The following is a 15,239-nucleotide window of genomic DNA, read 5'->3' as shown; positions in this document are numbered from 1 at the left end:
CTCTGTACAGAATTAGCTAAATCAAATTAGGACAGTTTATTAGAATTCTAACAATTATGCAGCAGTAACCTAGCCAAACATTGACATGAGAGAAATACAGTATTATTTTACTATTGGGTGTTTGCAGGCTTTTTTGGAATATTGATTTTTTTTTTCTGGGGCACAGCTAAGCAAGCCAAGCACAAATGCAAGTAGTTATATAGCCAGCAGCCATCCTCAACAATTGATCTTTAATCAGTACTTCTCATTGGTTTCAATCAGAACTCTCCATTGAAGCCAAAGGGGAATACTCAGTAAAGATCAATGGTATGATATGGCCCCAGATTCTAGAGACACTGTATTTAGCTCTAAGCTGCTTTTTAAAAAGTGACAACAGCAGCTGTTTTAAATCTCCTCTAGTGAAGTCATGGGGATCTTGTAATTGCACAGAGGCTTAATAATGTCTCCTCTCAGATACTGCTTGTTCTGCTTGGTATATTCATATATAATTGCCATTAATGAGGGCCATCTGCCTAGTGACAAGGTAATCATTCCAAAAGTTCATTCAGGCAATACAGTGCTTTCAGGAAACAAAGTAAGGATACTTCACCTATGTTTGTAAGATGGTGACATGAAAGTACTCTTTCCTTCACAGCAGTACATTATTTGTCATTTGGTGTAATTTTGGGTTAAAGTTCCTGATAACTACAGGAAATGGAATGCATCTAACAAGGTGAACTTATACAAGAAACACGATCTCTGCTTATTTAAACCCCAAGTTATTCCAGTTTCTGAACTTTCTAAATACCTTATACATTATGGTGGGAATGGGGAAAGAGGCAGGTTGTTTAGTGAGATTTGACCAGTCATTCCCTGTCCTAATTTCTAAACATGCCCCTGACAAATACTCAAAATTCCTCATCACAGACACAACCCTTTTAACCAAAGGCGGGAGGATAAAACTCACAGTAGAGCCTCATAACACTAATCCTTAATCATTCAGAAGTCACTGCTAAACAAAATTAAATAATGCCCTTTCCCCGGAGGGACAAATACGATGTCTTGGTAGAATTATTACTTTTTTATCACTTATTTCCATATAGTATTTCATTGAAAATCTTAACACCAAACATCTCATGTCTACAAAGTATCATGCCCCCCACAGAACTATATACATTAATAAGGTCAGACAACTCTGAGTTTCACCCTTTGTAGCTCTTATCATTATGAGATACAACCATAAAAGGCTAGAGAGGTTAAAAGAGGCAAAATTCTGCTCTCGCTAGAGGCCTGATCCTGAACCTCTGGAAGTCCAGGGGGTTGTTATCATGGACTCCAATGGAAACAGGATCATACCTTTTTACATCGGTGCAACTTCACAGAAATCAGGAGAATTGTACAAGTTTAACTGAGAATATGGCCAGGATCTGACTCAATATTTCAAAACCAAATGTTGAAACTGCAGATTTAACATCCAATAAAAGCAATTTTAACACAAAGGTGCAAATGTAGCTCTAGTGTAAGCATGACAAAAAATCTCACTGAACTTGGCCCAAAGTCAAGCTTTAAACTGTTTCCAAGATCTGTTAGTTTGGAATGAAAACTACATTACCAGTTTTAAACTATCACATTTGCCCTCTCTTTACCTGTTAAACATATGAATTGAAATTACAATATGAACTGCCAAGAACACAACTTCACAAAGAATTTTGCAAGCATAGAGATTTCTTTAAGAGATTTAAAACCTTGTTTATACAAGATTTAAAAGTCAATTATATTCTGGGGGACAAGGTGGGTGAGTTAATATCTTTTATTGGACCAATTTATTCTGGTGAGAGAGACAAGCTTCTGCACTTACAAAGAGCTCTTCTTCAGTAAGAGCTCTGTGTAAGCTCGAAGTTTGTCTCTCACCAGCAAAAGTTGGTCCAATAATAGATGTTACCTCACCTCATCTTGTCTCTCTGATATCCTGGGACCAACACGGCTACAACACTGCATACGATTATGTTCTGCACAGCTGCATACTATATCTGGGACAATTCCATATTCAGTGCTGTAAGACTGTTCCTGCTAAATTAACAAGAATGTGTTCTGAGACTATTTTTAATCTACAGTTTTACTTGGTATATTTTATATAACCTGTAATTTAAATGATAAATTTTGTTTGCCTTATTCAGATGGGTAGCCTCCTTGGCCACCAGCTGACGTACTAAAGGGCCAATTCTTCCACTTTTACTCATGTTGAGTAGTGTAGTCCCTTAATTTCAAAGGGTAAAAAGAGCAGAACTGGACCTTAAATTTGGGGTTTCATACTGAAGTTAAAGGACAGTTCTATCCTGAAAATTCTATCATCTTCATCCATGGATCTTCTCCCTGTGTGTATTCAAAGTAATATTTTAGTGGCTTTATTTGAATACATTTGTACACACGTTGGCTCTGTAGGGTTACATAGAGAGAACAGGATTCTATTTCTGCTCATCCACCAGCTACAAAAATAACTAAAATTTTGCCTTTAGTGATTACGGGACAAAAAAGCAGTTACACCGGTGCAATGGAGAGCAGAATTTGAACACTGGGGTTGCTCAGCTGTTAGACCGTAGAATCTGGCCTGCAGAATCCTTTTTTTTTTTTTTTTTTAAAGGTGGGGTAAGCAATTCAGCAGGCAGAAAGCGTGCAACTGAACTTTCAGAATCTAGGGCTGGCAGTGAGAGAGAAATAATAGAGTCCTTGTAAACTGAGCAAAAGTTGATCTTGGAACCCTTCAAACACAGAAAAACCTGGGACGGTCTGATGATTTCTGGAACCACACTTTAAATTTCTAAATAAAGATCTTTCTTATAAGGAAGTTAAGGTGGAGGAAGTGTGAGTTGAGTCTAACAAACACCCCAAAAACATTGCACTGAGTATAGCTTTTTAAGAAGAAATCCCAAATATTAGAATGATAAACCCTGAATGCTAGAACTAAGGTGAATAGTTGAAGGAATCTAGCCAGATCCCTGCTGTCAGGCAATTCTTCGTTGCTCAGTATCACTGCACCTAACTTATACTACCCACCCAACCTTAGCGTTTCTCCCTGATGTTTGCGAAAACATGTGAAGTGTGAAAGTAACATTTTATTAAGGCACTGTAAGCCAGCTGGAGAAAATAATATATCCGCATGTAGGGCCGTGTGGGATTCTAGTGCTTAAATCACCAAGGCATGGAAATTATCATCCATTATTAATGAAGCACAATCACTCATACGTACCATATCCAGGAATAGTGACAGAATATGGGCTTGTAAGAAACCTTTTAAAGGTGGGGATAAACGTTTCTCACTGAATTATAACCTAACGTCCTGGTAATGAACCCCAGTTTCGATTATAATATAATATAACCAAAAATATTTCAAAAGCACCAGGGGCGAAATCCTGGCCCCATTAAGGTCAATGGGAGTTTTGCCACTGACTTCAACTTAGCCAGGATCTCACTTTACTAGTTTTATTAAGTTTTCTCCAGAAAGTACTCTAATACACAGATAAAAAGCGTATTTTAAATCAATGAAGTCTTTATATTGATCCTTCCTCAAAACAAATACTGTTCCACCAGATAATCCCATACAAAGTACTCAGCTATAGAGTCACCTTTCTTAAACCATGTCTGCTTCTCTCTTTTAAAAACTGTTGACAATCTTGCAAAAATAGCACCAGATGATGACCAGATATTTGGGTAGAAATGTTAATATAATAAAGCAATAAGACAAGCATATTTTAGATTTTCTGGTTTATAACTAGACAGACTTTTATTTAGTGTTCCCAATCCTATTGTACACGAGATTAATTTATGTAATAAATTGAACCATATCACTGATATAGGACATTACCAATCAAATTTTATTTTAAATAACATTCACAGAGAAAACTGGTCCCAGTGGTGCTGAATTTTATTATCATATATTTAGTTATTTGGTATGGTGGTCGTGAGGCACTGATATCTTAATAAATATAGTTGTTTAACCTACAGGTGAACAAAAATCTTCATTTCCAGAACCTTTTAATATGCAACTTCTTAAAGGACAACCTCATACTCCAGGAAAAATAAGGCTCTGTTGATATGTATTACCTTCCACTACTGAATACCAAAAGGCAATGGCAATGTATGTGCATTTTATTTATTAAGTTGTGCCACATCTTTTGCTGATGATTTGTTATTCTTTTGGTTCAGCAGTGTATTCTATCACTTTCTGTATATAGCTGTCTAAAATGTATTGATAATAAAGCTTTGCAAAGTGCTGATTTTTTTGGTTCACTAGCCATTCCAAAAAATTTCCCCCCCTCCTCCCCCAAAATAGCTTCAGTGAGAAAATTTCAGTTTCTGGTCAACTGAAGCAGAAAAAAAATTTCATGTGAAACTAAATATTATTTTGTCTCACCCAAAACAAAACACTTCATTTTGTTTCTGAGCTTTCTTAAACATTTTATTTTTTCATTAAATTGAAATAAATTTCAAAAGAAAACATTACTTTGAATCAAAATTGAAATGATGTGTTTAAAAATGTCAAAACAAAACTTTGATTTTTTTCAGGTTTTTTTTTACTGAAACAATTTGGCAAATTTGACACAACATCATAAAATGTTTCAGTTGACCCAAACCCACATTTTCCAATGGGAAAGAAATGTCAGCTGAAATATTTTGCCTTGCTCTAATAGCCAGACTAGGCGTTAATTTCATTTACAATTCTACATAATTTCATTTCTTTTTTTGCCTTGCCCCAATTATAATCAAACCATAAATGTACATTATCTTATATTTTCATATCTAAGTTCTTTTCAGCAGATGAACTGTCTCATTCTGCCTTGCAGTCTAACACCTCACCTTTTTGCTTGTTCCTCAGCAACCAGGAGAGTAGAGCATAATGACAGTTTTGATCTAAAGTAATAATAGAAAAGGTGCGTGCCTTAAGAATTGGGTTGTTGTATGATGGGCAGGACTGGAGAAGAACCTAGCTTTTTCCAGGCAACAAGGTAGTAACCGTATACCTTTCTCTGTATCTAGAGAACTTGAACTGTGTTAACCAAATAAATCTTACACAGAATTTTTAATATGATTAGTCCAAAATGAGTTTGTCTGGCCATTATAAAAAATTATGGACTAGACTTCATGGTAGGCCTAAGGGAGCTTAGCTGTGGAAACCATGTACCATGCCAATGGACTGAAAATTGGTGCTTCCATTTTCAAAAGGAATTAAAACATAATTATGTATTTCAAATCGCCATTCATTATTTCCAGAGCCAATAAAAATGTCTTGCCAATTTGAGACAAATACCTCCAAGTGGTACTAATATTCAGCTAAGTGAGCATGCCAGTTAATTATTTTCTGTTAGCTCTTTTTACATTAATTACCGATTCTTGACATGGTATCTTATAACCTTACAACCGTCTTATAAAACCCTGTAATTTAAATCAAATTCATAATTAACAACTACAATCAAGGTCATTTTTAAAATAAAATGATCATCCCTAACAGAGACTAATTACCTAACCTGCATTCTTCCCAATAATCTATTTCCTGGCACATGTTTTAATATCCCAACCCCTGAGCAGTTTCAATTGGCCACTGTTTTTCAAGATCTTCTTTCCAGAAAAATGTTTTCTTCTCCAACCTCAACCCCAAAGTGGAACTTTCTCCACTAAATAATGCTTGTCTAAGATACATGATGAATTTTTTCTGGCTGGGGCTGCACTGGGTCTCTGCAGGTATCCTGAGCTTCCCTCTGGGGGAAGGAAGACAGTGCCTGGTGTATCTCTAGCCAGCTCCACACCTTCTGCCTTCAGGCCCTGCCCTCCTTTATAGTGCAGGTAGCCCGGCACGGAGTGTGCTGGCACCACTTCCTCCACCCCGATACAAACAACAGTTCTCTTATCTCCACCTGAGAGGTCTCTTGAAACCTCTTTGAGTTACCAGTCTTTTACAAGAACCTCCTCAGGACCTGGACTCTAGCTTCAGCGACCAGGTCTATAGCAGCCTCTGAGAGGAAGGGTTCTCCAAGTGCTATATAACCCCCATCTATGTGCACAGATGGTGGAGTCCCCCTTGGCGCACCAAAGGTTGAGCCTGGCTGGCAACATCAGAATCTGAGACATCCTGGCCTATGGTCAGAGGGACTGGTGGACTCTGCGGTGTTCAGCCAGTTCATGAGGCTGCCCACCCTGCATGACCCCATTGTGTACCTTTTTTTCACAGTGATATTAAAGAAGAGAGAGAAAAAATAAATGTCATTTATGACAGTTGGCACAATTGACCTGACCACTTATTTGGAGTTGGTCAACTGTTGTGTAAATAAATAATTATAAATATCCTAAAGTGAATATTATTTACTTACTAGTGTAAAACTGTAAAAGAAAAATCAGTTTAGTACAGGATGGTTTTACCCAATAGCCCATAAAAGTACTTTCTATGCCTTATAGATGATCCTGTCAAGTTCTACTTAGATATTTTTAGTTCACTGAACTGATAGTGCATTACAGTCTAGGCCATTTCCCAGCTTCCTATGCTCCATACCTCTTCAAAAAGCTACATGTTTATTGCTTTTGAGAATATTTTCTGCTGATGAATATAAATGTGCTAGGTTTCATTGGTGGTATTGTAGAGATAGCAAAGCTCCCCTTCATAACTTGAGTGCCAAACTGTGCTATATTTAAAAAATAAATAAATAAATCTTCAATGCTTCCTGTCAATTAAGGAAACATTTAGCTAGTTAAATGAAAAGACTAGCCAGGATATCAGCATCTCAGAATAGAGAGTGCCATTATTTACAGTCTTGGAACAGTATTGCCCTAAAAAGTCTTTAAAACTGTGGGCTATTTAAGTGGCACTCTGTTTCTTGCAATGTAGAATATATTCAATAAAATACGGGTGTGTTGCACGTTGCCGATAAACTAATGTACCTTCCCTTTTCTCTTCCTTCCAGCCATTCATGAAAAAAAAAAATCACAATCAATGCACTTCTGCTGCCTCAATACCAAAGAGTGCAATCCTGCTATTATTGAAGTATATGATAGAACTCACATTGATGTCACTGAAGGAGGATTAGTGTTAGGCATTAAATAGATGAGAGGCTTGCCGGGTGCAAGCTGTAAACTGTTGACTCCATAAGAATATTTCCAATCACTTCAGTCAGGCATACAAATAATGTTTAGTTTAGTAGGAAAATAATCCTAAAGATTTAGGAATCCTATTGAACTGATTAGCTTCATTTGTATCTTCTGTCCAAGAAATTGTAAAGTGAAAGAAAAGCATTATCATTTACATATATGAAATTTGGTTCACATTCCCCATGGTATGCTTATGAAAGAGGGTTCCAGAAAGGAACCGACTCTGTAAAAGAAAAATTCTAAAGCAGCCTTAACTATGGTCTCACTACTGTGAGCCCAGAACATATTTCACTGCTTTAGAGACATCCTAACTGTGTCTCTGTGGATATGTTGGAGGACAAGGAGAGATGAGAGTGCAAGGAGCTCCTTCTCCCTCTGTGTACCTGTGTGGGAGGCAGCCATAATTTATCATTGACTGCTGGAGAGTGCAAGGAGGGACTTTTCGCACAGATGGCAGCGTAATGATCCCAGTCCTCAGCATTGGCAAGTGGCTACAACTTTCTAACACACACAGCATGACCTCACGTCTCTCTACAGGCCTGAGCCAATGCCCACTGAGGTCCCCTGAAGGGGTCCCCTTAACATCAGTGGATTTTGGATTAGCCCCACATTGCCTCTGGAGGCATTATGACTTCAAATCACATATCCTTTGCTGTGGTGGACAAGGCGCTCCTGTTCCCTCAACATTTATAGGAATAAGGCTACGCTAAGAAATGACTTTCATTTCCGTACCTCTCTGATAGCTGTACAAAACTCACTCTGCAGTACTTTCTTTAGGGATTGCAGCTTGTGTACTGGTACTTCTCCGGACTCTTGTAGTTTCTCCAATAATTCAATTGCTCTTGCAACATCTGAATGGGTAAAAATAGGAATAAAGCTCAGAAAAGCAGAGATTTGACATGTAAGAATGATTAATGTTCCAAATAAGTGGTACAGTGACAATGAGCAATATTTTCATGCACAATCGGCTTTAGCAATGCTTAATTTATTTGTTTTTCTGTTTATAAGTCTTTTCTGCAGGTAAACCACTTGAAATGTACACATTACCTTAAACTAATATATGTGTAGACACTGCTGTTCAGAAATCTGAGTCCTTCAGTACTGACATTACATGCATATTTATCAATTACAAGTACTCTTTTCTAAAAACACAGATACCAGTGTAAGCAGATAATATACAATAGCATGCTTAAAACAGTTAGAAATACATAACTGCTTCCTTCTGCATTAAAGAGAACAGCACCAAAGAGGTGCTTTCAAAGAGTCTAATTTAAAATAAGTCCTTATATAAGTCCATCTGGCATGATAATGGATAAGGAAAGAATTTAATCTTTTCTTTGTACAAACCTGGAACTATACACTAATATTTTCTTCAAGAATTGTTTTTCCTGTTGCTAGAAGAAGGCTTCTCTAGTGATTAGAGCACTTGCCCAGGGCTCTGAAGAGCCAAGTTCAATTCCCTGCTCTGCCATGTACTTCCTGGATGACTGTGGGAAAGTCACTCAGTCTGTCTGCCTTGGTTCCTCATCTGTAAAATGGGGATAAAAGCACTTCCCTACCTCACAAGGATGTTGTGAGGATAAATATATTAAAGATTGTGAGATGTTCAAATAATGTGGTGATGGGGGCCATATAAGCATGATAGGTAGTGATTTGTTCCATGTATTACTTGATGGAGGCTATCCACTGGTCAAGTGAGGGAGCTGAGTCAGTCCACTTAGTTAAAATACACTTCTTTGCAAGAATTAACTGAAACAAGCAGCTGAGCTGAAAGGGGTGGATCCTAACCAGTGGCAGCAATTGTGGAAGCTGTAGCATAGGCAGGGCTCAGACATTTTTACTACCATGTCATGTAAGCCTACGTTACAACTTCTGCTGCAGGAGCTGCATTGGAGGTGAATTACAGCTACAAAACTTGCTGAAGTAGATGAAGCCTGGCAACATTGTAATGATGTCTTGATTGTGTGGTCATTCCCATTGCCTCTAATGTAGACTTATTTTCATTTCTACCCATGACATCACTAGCCAATTATACCAGAAAAAATATCATAGTGTAGTCATATAGTGACTCAGGGAATATACAATACTACATGCATGCAATATATTTGAGGCATTTTAAATGTGATTTAGCTGCGTTTAAAAATAAAATCTTTATAATGAATGGAAATTACCTTAAATAACCCTGCTTCCCCATGATAAAGATTGTAGTGTTTGTGACTGGGAGATTACACTAATTGAAACAATTCTTAGAATCCTCATCTTGCAGTTCAGCTCTTCTGAGCAGCTGTCCTATCTGGCACAGACATGAGAAGCTATTTAGAAATGGGGAAAGGATGGCTTCAGATGCGTGGTTTAAAGTATATTTTTAAATATTCATAATAATAGTTAAAAATGTAAAGAACTAATAGCAAAAGTATCTTTCTAACAATGAAATACCTCCAAAAATGGGTATTTACCAGATTCATAATTTTGACATTTCCCATTCAAACTGAGAGGTTCACAGTTAGTTCATTTTTAGACTTCCAGTCCTTGTCCCCAGCTTCAGCTGCTCTGCGCAGACAGTACAAAGCAGATGAAGGGCTGCATCTGAGAATTGCCCAATACTCTACTAGCAGAGCAGTTCTGATTGGACCTCTGCAGTTGCCATAGCTTAGAAAAGCCCTTCAGCTGCTTTAAATTAAAAGGGGTTTTGGTTTTGGGGTTTGTTTTTTTTACCCTGGTTAGCTCAGTTTAGAGCTTCCTTCCTAGCTCTCCTCCCAAACTATACTGAGCAGAAGCACAGTGCAGCTGCTGGCTGGTCCACCACTATTTTATTCTCACCTAGCTGTTCTACCTCTATTTCTGTGGATTCTCTGCTTCTCCCCATGTTCACTATGGTCCTGATCCAAAACCTATTAAATTCAGTGGAAAGACTCCTACTGACATCAGTGTTCTTTGGCACCCTGATTCGCGAAAGTAACCCTATTCTTAAAGCATATGCTTAATTAACTCTAGCCATGTCATTGTCCTGTTGAAATCAATGGGTTTTAAGTATATGCTTAAAGATAAGCATGTGCTTAAGTGCCTTCCTGAATTGGTGCCTGGATCATTCACAGTATGATTAATTGCATTTAGAAGTAGGACAAGTTTGCATTTAGTATTGCGATATATTGCAAAGAGAGAAACATAGTAGTACAAATGATAAATTCATGCTCTCTGATGTGAAATCAACAGGAGGTGAGTGCATAAATTCCTAGGCAAAACTGAGTGCCAAGTTGTCATTTGCTGAAGTGAGCATCTCCCATTTTCTGATAGAGTAGTTGCACATGAAAAAACAAAAATTCAGGCAGCACCCATAATAAAGCACTAATAAAGCAAAGCTTGTGATTGTTCTTAAACTAAACAACGAAAACTACCAACAGTAGTAACTTTACCAGTTGATGATATGTTGCATATTATTTGTCTTATCGTAGCACCTAGGAGTCCCAGTCATGGGCCACGACTCCATTATGTATATTGTGGGAGGCATGACTTTTCACTATCTTGCTTACCATAACAAAAGTTATGAGTACTTTACTTTCTCCGTGCTTTACGAGGTGTATATAATAGAGTATGTGTATGTAGATGGTGCTCCTGTGCGGGTTTTCAAACCATAGCCACTATACATGTTTTTTTTGAGTCAGACCTTCACCTTGCAGGTACTTACAGTTATGTTTGTAGTAATAAAGAATCCAGATGCAAATTAGAAAGACAGTATAAGCTTTCTTAAGAAATGTAATTCAACTGCAGGAGCAGGAGAGCTAGGGCTTTATTCTCCCACAGTGAGATAGGCTAGGAATATTTCTTACAAGGTATTGACTTTGCTGGGAGTTACACAGGCTCTGCGGTGAGAGAATAGGACCCCAGACTCTAATCTAAGCTGCAGAGAACAAGTTCAGAGTGATCTTCACAGACGCCCAGTCATATAACCATCTCTATCAAGGATATTAAGTTATAAGCATTACTTTATCAGAACAAAATTGTCCATTGCTGATCAGTGATCCTGAAGGCAGGATACTTCCTGCCTAGCAATTTCTCAGAATTGTAAACCCTGCCACTGAAACCCAAAGTAAACCTTTCTGCTGATAACACATATACTTTTATTTCAATATTTTATTTCTCATACTTTAAAACTCAAGATGTTCACTAGTTGAGCAAATGCATTTTTTAACTATATAAGCAGTATTGCACACTATTTGTTTTTCTAAAATGAAAGTCTAAGAAATACATATACAGGTATATACTTATTTCAAAAGATTAAACTCAAAGTCTTAGATGCTGTCGTAAGTTACAGTAAAAGTTGGGGTTTTGGGACGCTGAAAACAGTAAATTGTTTACCCTTTGGCCCCAGGAGTTGGAAGATTTCCCAAGACTAGCAGCAAGTAAATAAATGATACTATTTAATTTATTGTTTCTGATACCAGAAAGTAATATAGCACTGGGAGTTTCCATTTGCAGGTAACATAAGGAAATCCCAGTGCTCAGAAAATATAATGAGACTATCAAGGTGCCTATTACAAAGACACTTTTTTAAAAATTATATAACTTTCCATGTTCCCAAATTCACCCAATACTGCAAAATAGATGTAGTGATCCAAGCTGTTGCTTTGATGTATTATCTCTCTATCATATTTCTTAACAATGTGCTTCCCTTCCCTTATCACTGCTGGGCCCAGTGCTCGGACTCCATTTGGTAGTGACTTTAGGGATAATGTTCATGGCAGAAGAATATATGAAGCAATAAATAGCTTTGGAGGAGGATTAAATCCCAAAGTGAAAATGAGGAATGTGCTCATGGCCATATGTTTGTTCCAAGCAGACACCTCTGTCATGAGCGTTATTCTTGTTTCACAAGACAAAACAAGTTTCAACACACACCATAAAACACACAGTTTCAACACACACTGTAAAATATAGGCATGAAGGTAAAATATTACCTCATGAGGGTTTGAAACGTTGTACTGCTTTCCAGTGATATGCCTGTTGAGGTGAGGCTTGGGTAAATAGCTACTCTAAAGCAGGTTCAACAAGCGTAAAATTCATCCCTGCATAAGGGCTTAAGTGGAGCATCAGCTTTGTGCTGGCCCTCTGGACAGGGAGAATTTCACCCAACATGGAATAACTGCTTTAGGGCGGAGTTAAAATATGAATAATTGTTCCAAGGAGTGAGGAAAAAGAAGTGATGTGACTGGCAGCTATGAAGATTTCAAAGTCACTTGTGAGAAGTTAAAATATGGGGTGAAATCCTGCCCCTATTGAACTTAATGAAAACACTCCTCTTGCTTTCAACAGGGCCAGGATTTCCCTTTGGGGTTCTTTTCTTGACCAAAATCCTCCTTTTGCTATGTAATTAAGGAATTAGTTCTGTTTGTTATGAAGAATGGGCAAGAAAGTCTTCTTATAATGTTTTCTCATCTATTAGTAGAAAGTGTAAATTAATGAATTAATTAAAAATCCATTGAAATTGTGAAACTATTTTACAAACAGTTTAAAGCTACATTTATATTATATAATAAAGGAAATTAAACTCAATCTTTCCTCTTTACTATTTCTAATTCATCCCTTTCATCAGTCAAGGAAACAGATTATTTTGTTTAAACAAAAGCCTTCCAATAATAATCCCTTTGATCACAATTTTATTTGATTGAAATTTAGACTGCAATCAAATTAGCATGGATTTATCTTCTTCCACTCACTGATCTTCCATTGAGATCAATGGGAATTTTGTTTGAAGACTGGGGGTGAATGATTACTTGATATTTTATGTTGAATATACCAGAAAAGGAACATCTGCTTATTCTTTCCCTTTTGGACCTAATGCTCATCTTAGATTTTTATTTTTACCAACACCTCTTTATACTTCTCTCTTCTATTTAAGCAATGATCTCTACTCTTCCCCCCATTCTATTTAACATTCTGTTCACTTCTCCGCTCTTCTCATCATTGAACTCACATGCAGCACTTGAGGAAATAATGTTTCAGCATGGTGGGTCACATTATCAGTGAAACACAGATAATGGTGAGGTGGCTGCAGATGGAACACATTATATCAACAGTGTGCATCGAAAAGGAACATTGTTTTCAGAAAAATTCTCATCTCATGTAATATTTTTATATTTTTTCATTGGAATGCAGTTTCGTTTGCATTCCTGGGGACCATAAGCAGGCTATTATGTTACTGTACAGAGGTAAAGAAAGAGGGAGAAATCACTAAAACATGGAGCTAGTATGATTTCATACTGTGATTAAAAACTGGAACATTACCATGCAGTATTAAATGAAGCAGAATTGTGTAGACATAGCCACGTAGAATAATACAGTTGTAAAGGCAGGTCATCTTGCTTGTTTATCACTGTCCTTCAGTCCCTATGTTTAGTCTCACTTCTTTCAAATGGTATTATTATATGTCATTCTCCCTTGCTGTCTCTTTATTCAAAACTGATGTCATTAAACACAATTTATATAGATCTGCCTGAAATTAATCTGTTTATTTTAAACATAAATATTATTTCCAATATTTTGCATTTCAGATAACTGTAGCCCCAAAACAACAACCAAACGCAGATACTATGAGAAATAAGGATCCTAGGTACTCCAACACTGATAGACATGTCACAGTTCTGTTACCAGTTTGTAAGGTAAAGTCTAGCTTTCATTGGAGTCTGTATAATAGCTGTAACTGATGGCAGAATTTGGCAAGGTTTGTCTTAATTCTAACTCAGGAGATCCAGGAAATCCAGCAATTCATAGAAATGCCAGGATATTTGATTTCAGCATTCTGAATCATTTTGTGTTCACGAGTCACTATAACTGTCAGTGTTTAGTGATACAAAATTTCAGTAACTTTTGGAATGCAAGATACTTAGATCCACTATGTACACCGGAGGTAAGAGCTGTACTACATTAATTAATGTCTGGTCTTCCACTCCTGTGCTTATCTGGAGATCGTACTGTTATAATCTGCAGCCCCCTGAACAATTTTTAACCATTGGCATAACAGACTCTTTTTGACTAGTAATGACAGTGTTCTGTGAAGTTAGTTTTGGTTCAAGCAGTAATTGCTTACATAGGCAATATATGGCTGTTTTTTCACCAGCTGGTCTGGAATCATCTTGCTGGACTGATCGCAATAAGGAAATATAAAAATTTCTTGTAGACTAAAAAGGTTTTGGATAGTAGACTTCCCACCTTTCTGAGACACATTTTATCCTTCTACTGCCACACTCCAGCTATGAAAAAGTTAATTGAAGGTGAAAGTGTATTATTTATCAGAAAGAGGAAATATATACTATAAACACAAAATGCCATCCGGGATGTCATTGCAATTAATAGTAAGAATACACAGTTTGTCTCTGACATTTCACAAAACAGTTATTTAAAAAGCTCATCAGGGCAGAGTAGAAATATACCCAGGGCAGTGTAAACGGGAGAGTTTCAGCTAATATGTCGTTTGAAAATCTGAGGAGACTTGGGCATGTCATTCTTCCTCATTCAAGTGTGTCTAAAGATTTTATCTAGGCAGAAGGTGAAGAGTCTCAATGAAATAAATCTTTGTACAACTTCACAGTTCATCTGGATCTCCTACTCTTCTAATTAAGTGTAGTTATTTCTGTAATATTCAGTTTTGGATGAATTTCAGTGCATACTTCTGAAAATCCTCGGCATTAGTAGAATACTGATGGCACTTGCTACTTTGTATTCCATTACACTTCCTTCTATGATGTCATACACCAGACAGCCCAATTTGCTTTCATTCTTTGGTGTAGTTCCTTACTTACTCACAGAACAGTGTTCTCTCCTGTTCCAGTAATTCTCTTTAATTTACTGATTAAAATGGAGAGTTTAGAAGAATTGAGAAAGTGGGGAGTCTTTTTGTGCCATTTTTGTTTGTTTTTTAAGTTGTACAAAATTTCATGCTAACTAGTCATCTGAGGCCTGGTCTACACTACGAGTTTATGTCGGATTTAGCAGCATTAAATTCGAATTAACCCTGTACCAGTCCACACAACGAAGCCATTTTTTTGACATAAAGGGCTCTTAAAACCAATTTCTGTACTCCTCCCCAACAAGGGGATTAGTGCTGAAATCGACATTGCGGTTTCGAATTA

At 37.1% G+C, this 15,239-nt stretch overlaps 1 protein-coding gene across 1 annotated transcript in view; it reads right to left on the bottom strand.

Annotated features, from left to right (window-relative positions):
• The window catches only part of LIN7A (lin-7 homolog A, crumbs cell polarity complex component), a 75,913-nt gene that overhangs the window by 33,922 nt on the left and 26,752 nt on the right, over positions 1-15,239 (bottom strand). Inside the window, exon 3 of the mRNA XM_007059030.4 lies at positions 7,846-7,964. Within this exon, the coding sequence (XP_007059092.3) occupies positions 7,846-7,964 (119 nt within the window). The remainder of the gene's footprint in view (positions 1-7,845; positions 7,965-15,239) is intronic.

The sequence above is a fragment of the Chelonia mydas genome, chromosome 1 (assembly GCF_015237465.2).
Source record: "Chelonia mydas isolate rCheMyd1 chromosome 1, rCheMyd1.pri.v2, whole genome shotgun sequence".
Lineage (NCBI taxonomy): Eukaryota > Metazoa > Chordata > Testudines > Cheloniidae > Chelonia > Chelonia mydas.
This window is presented reverse-complemented; position numbering and strand designations above follow the sequence as displayed.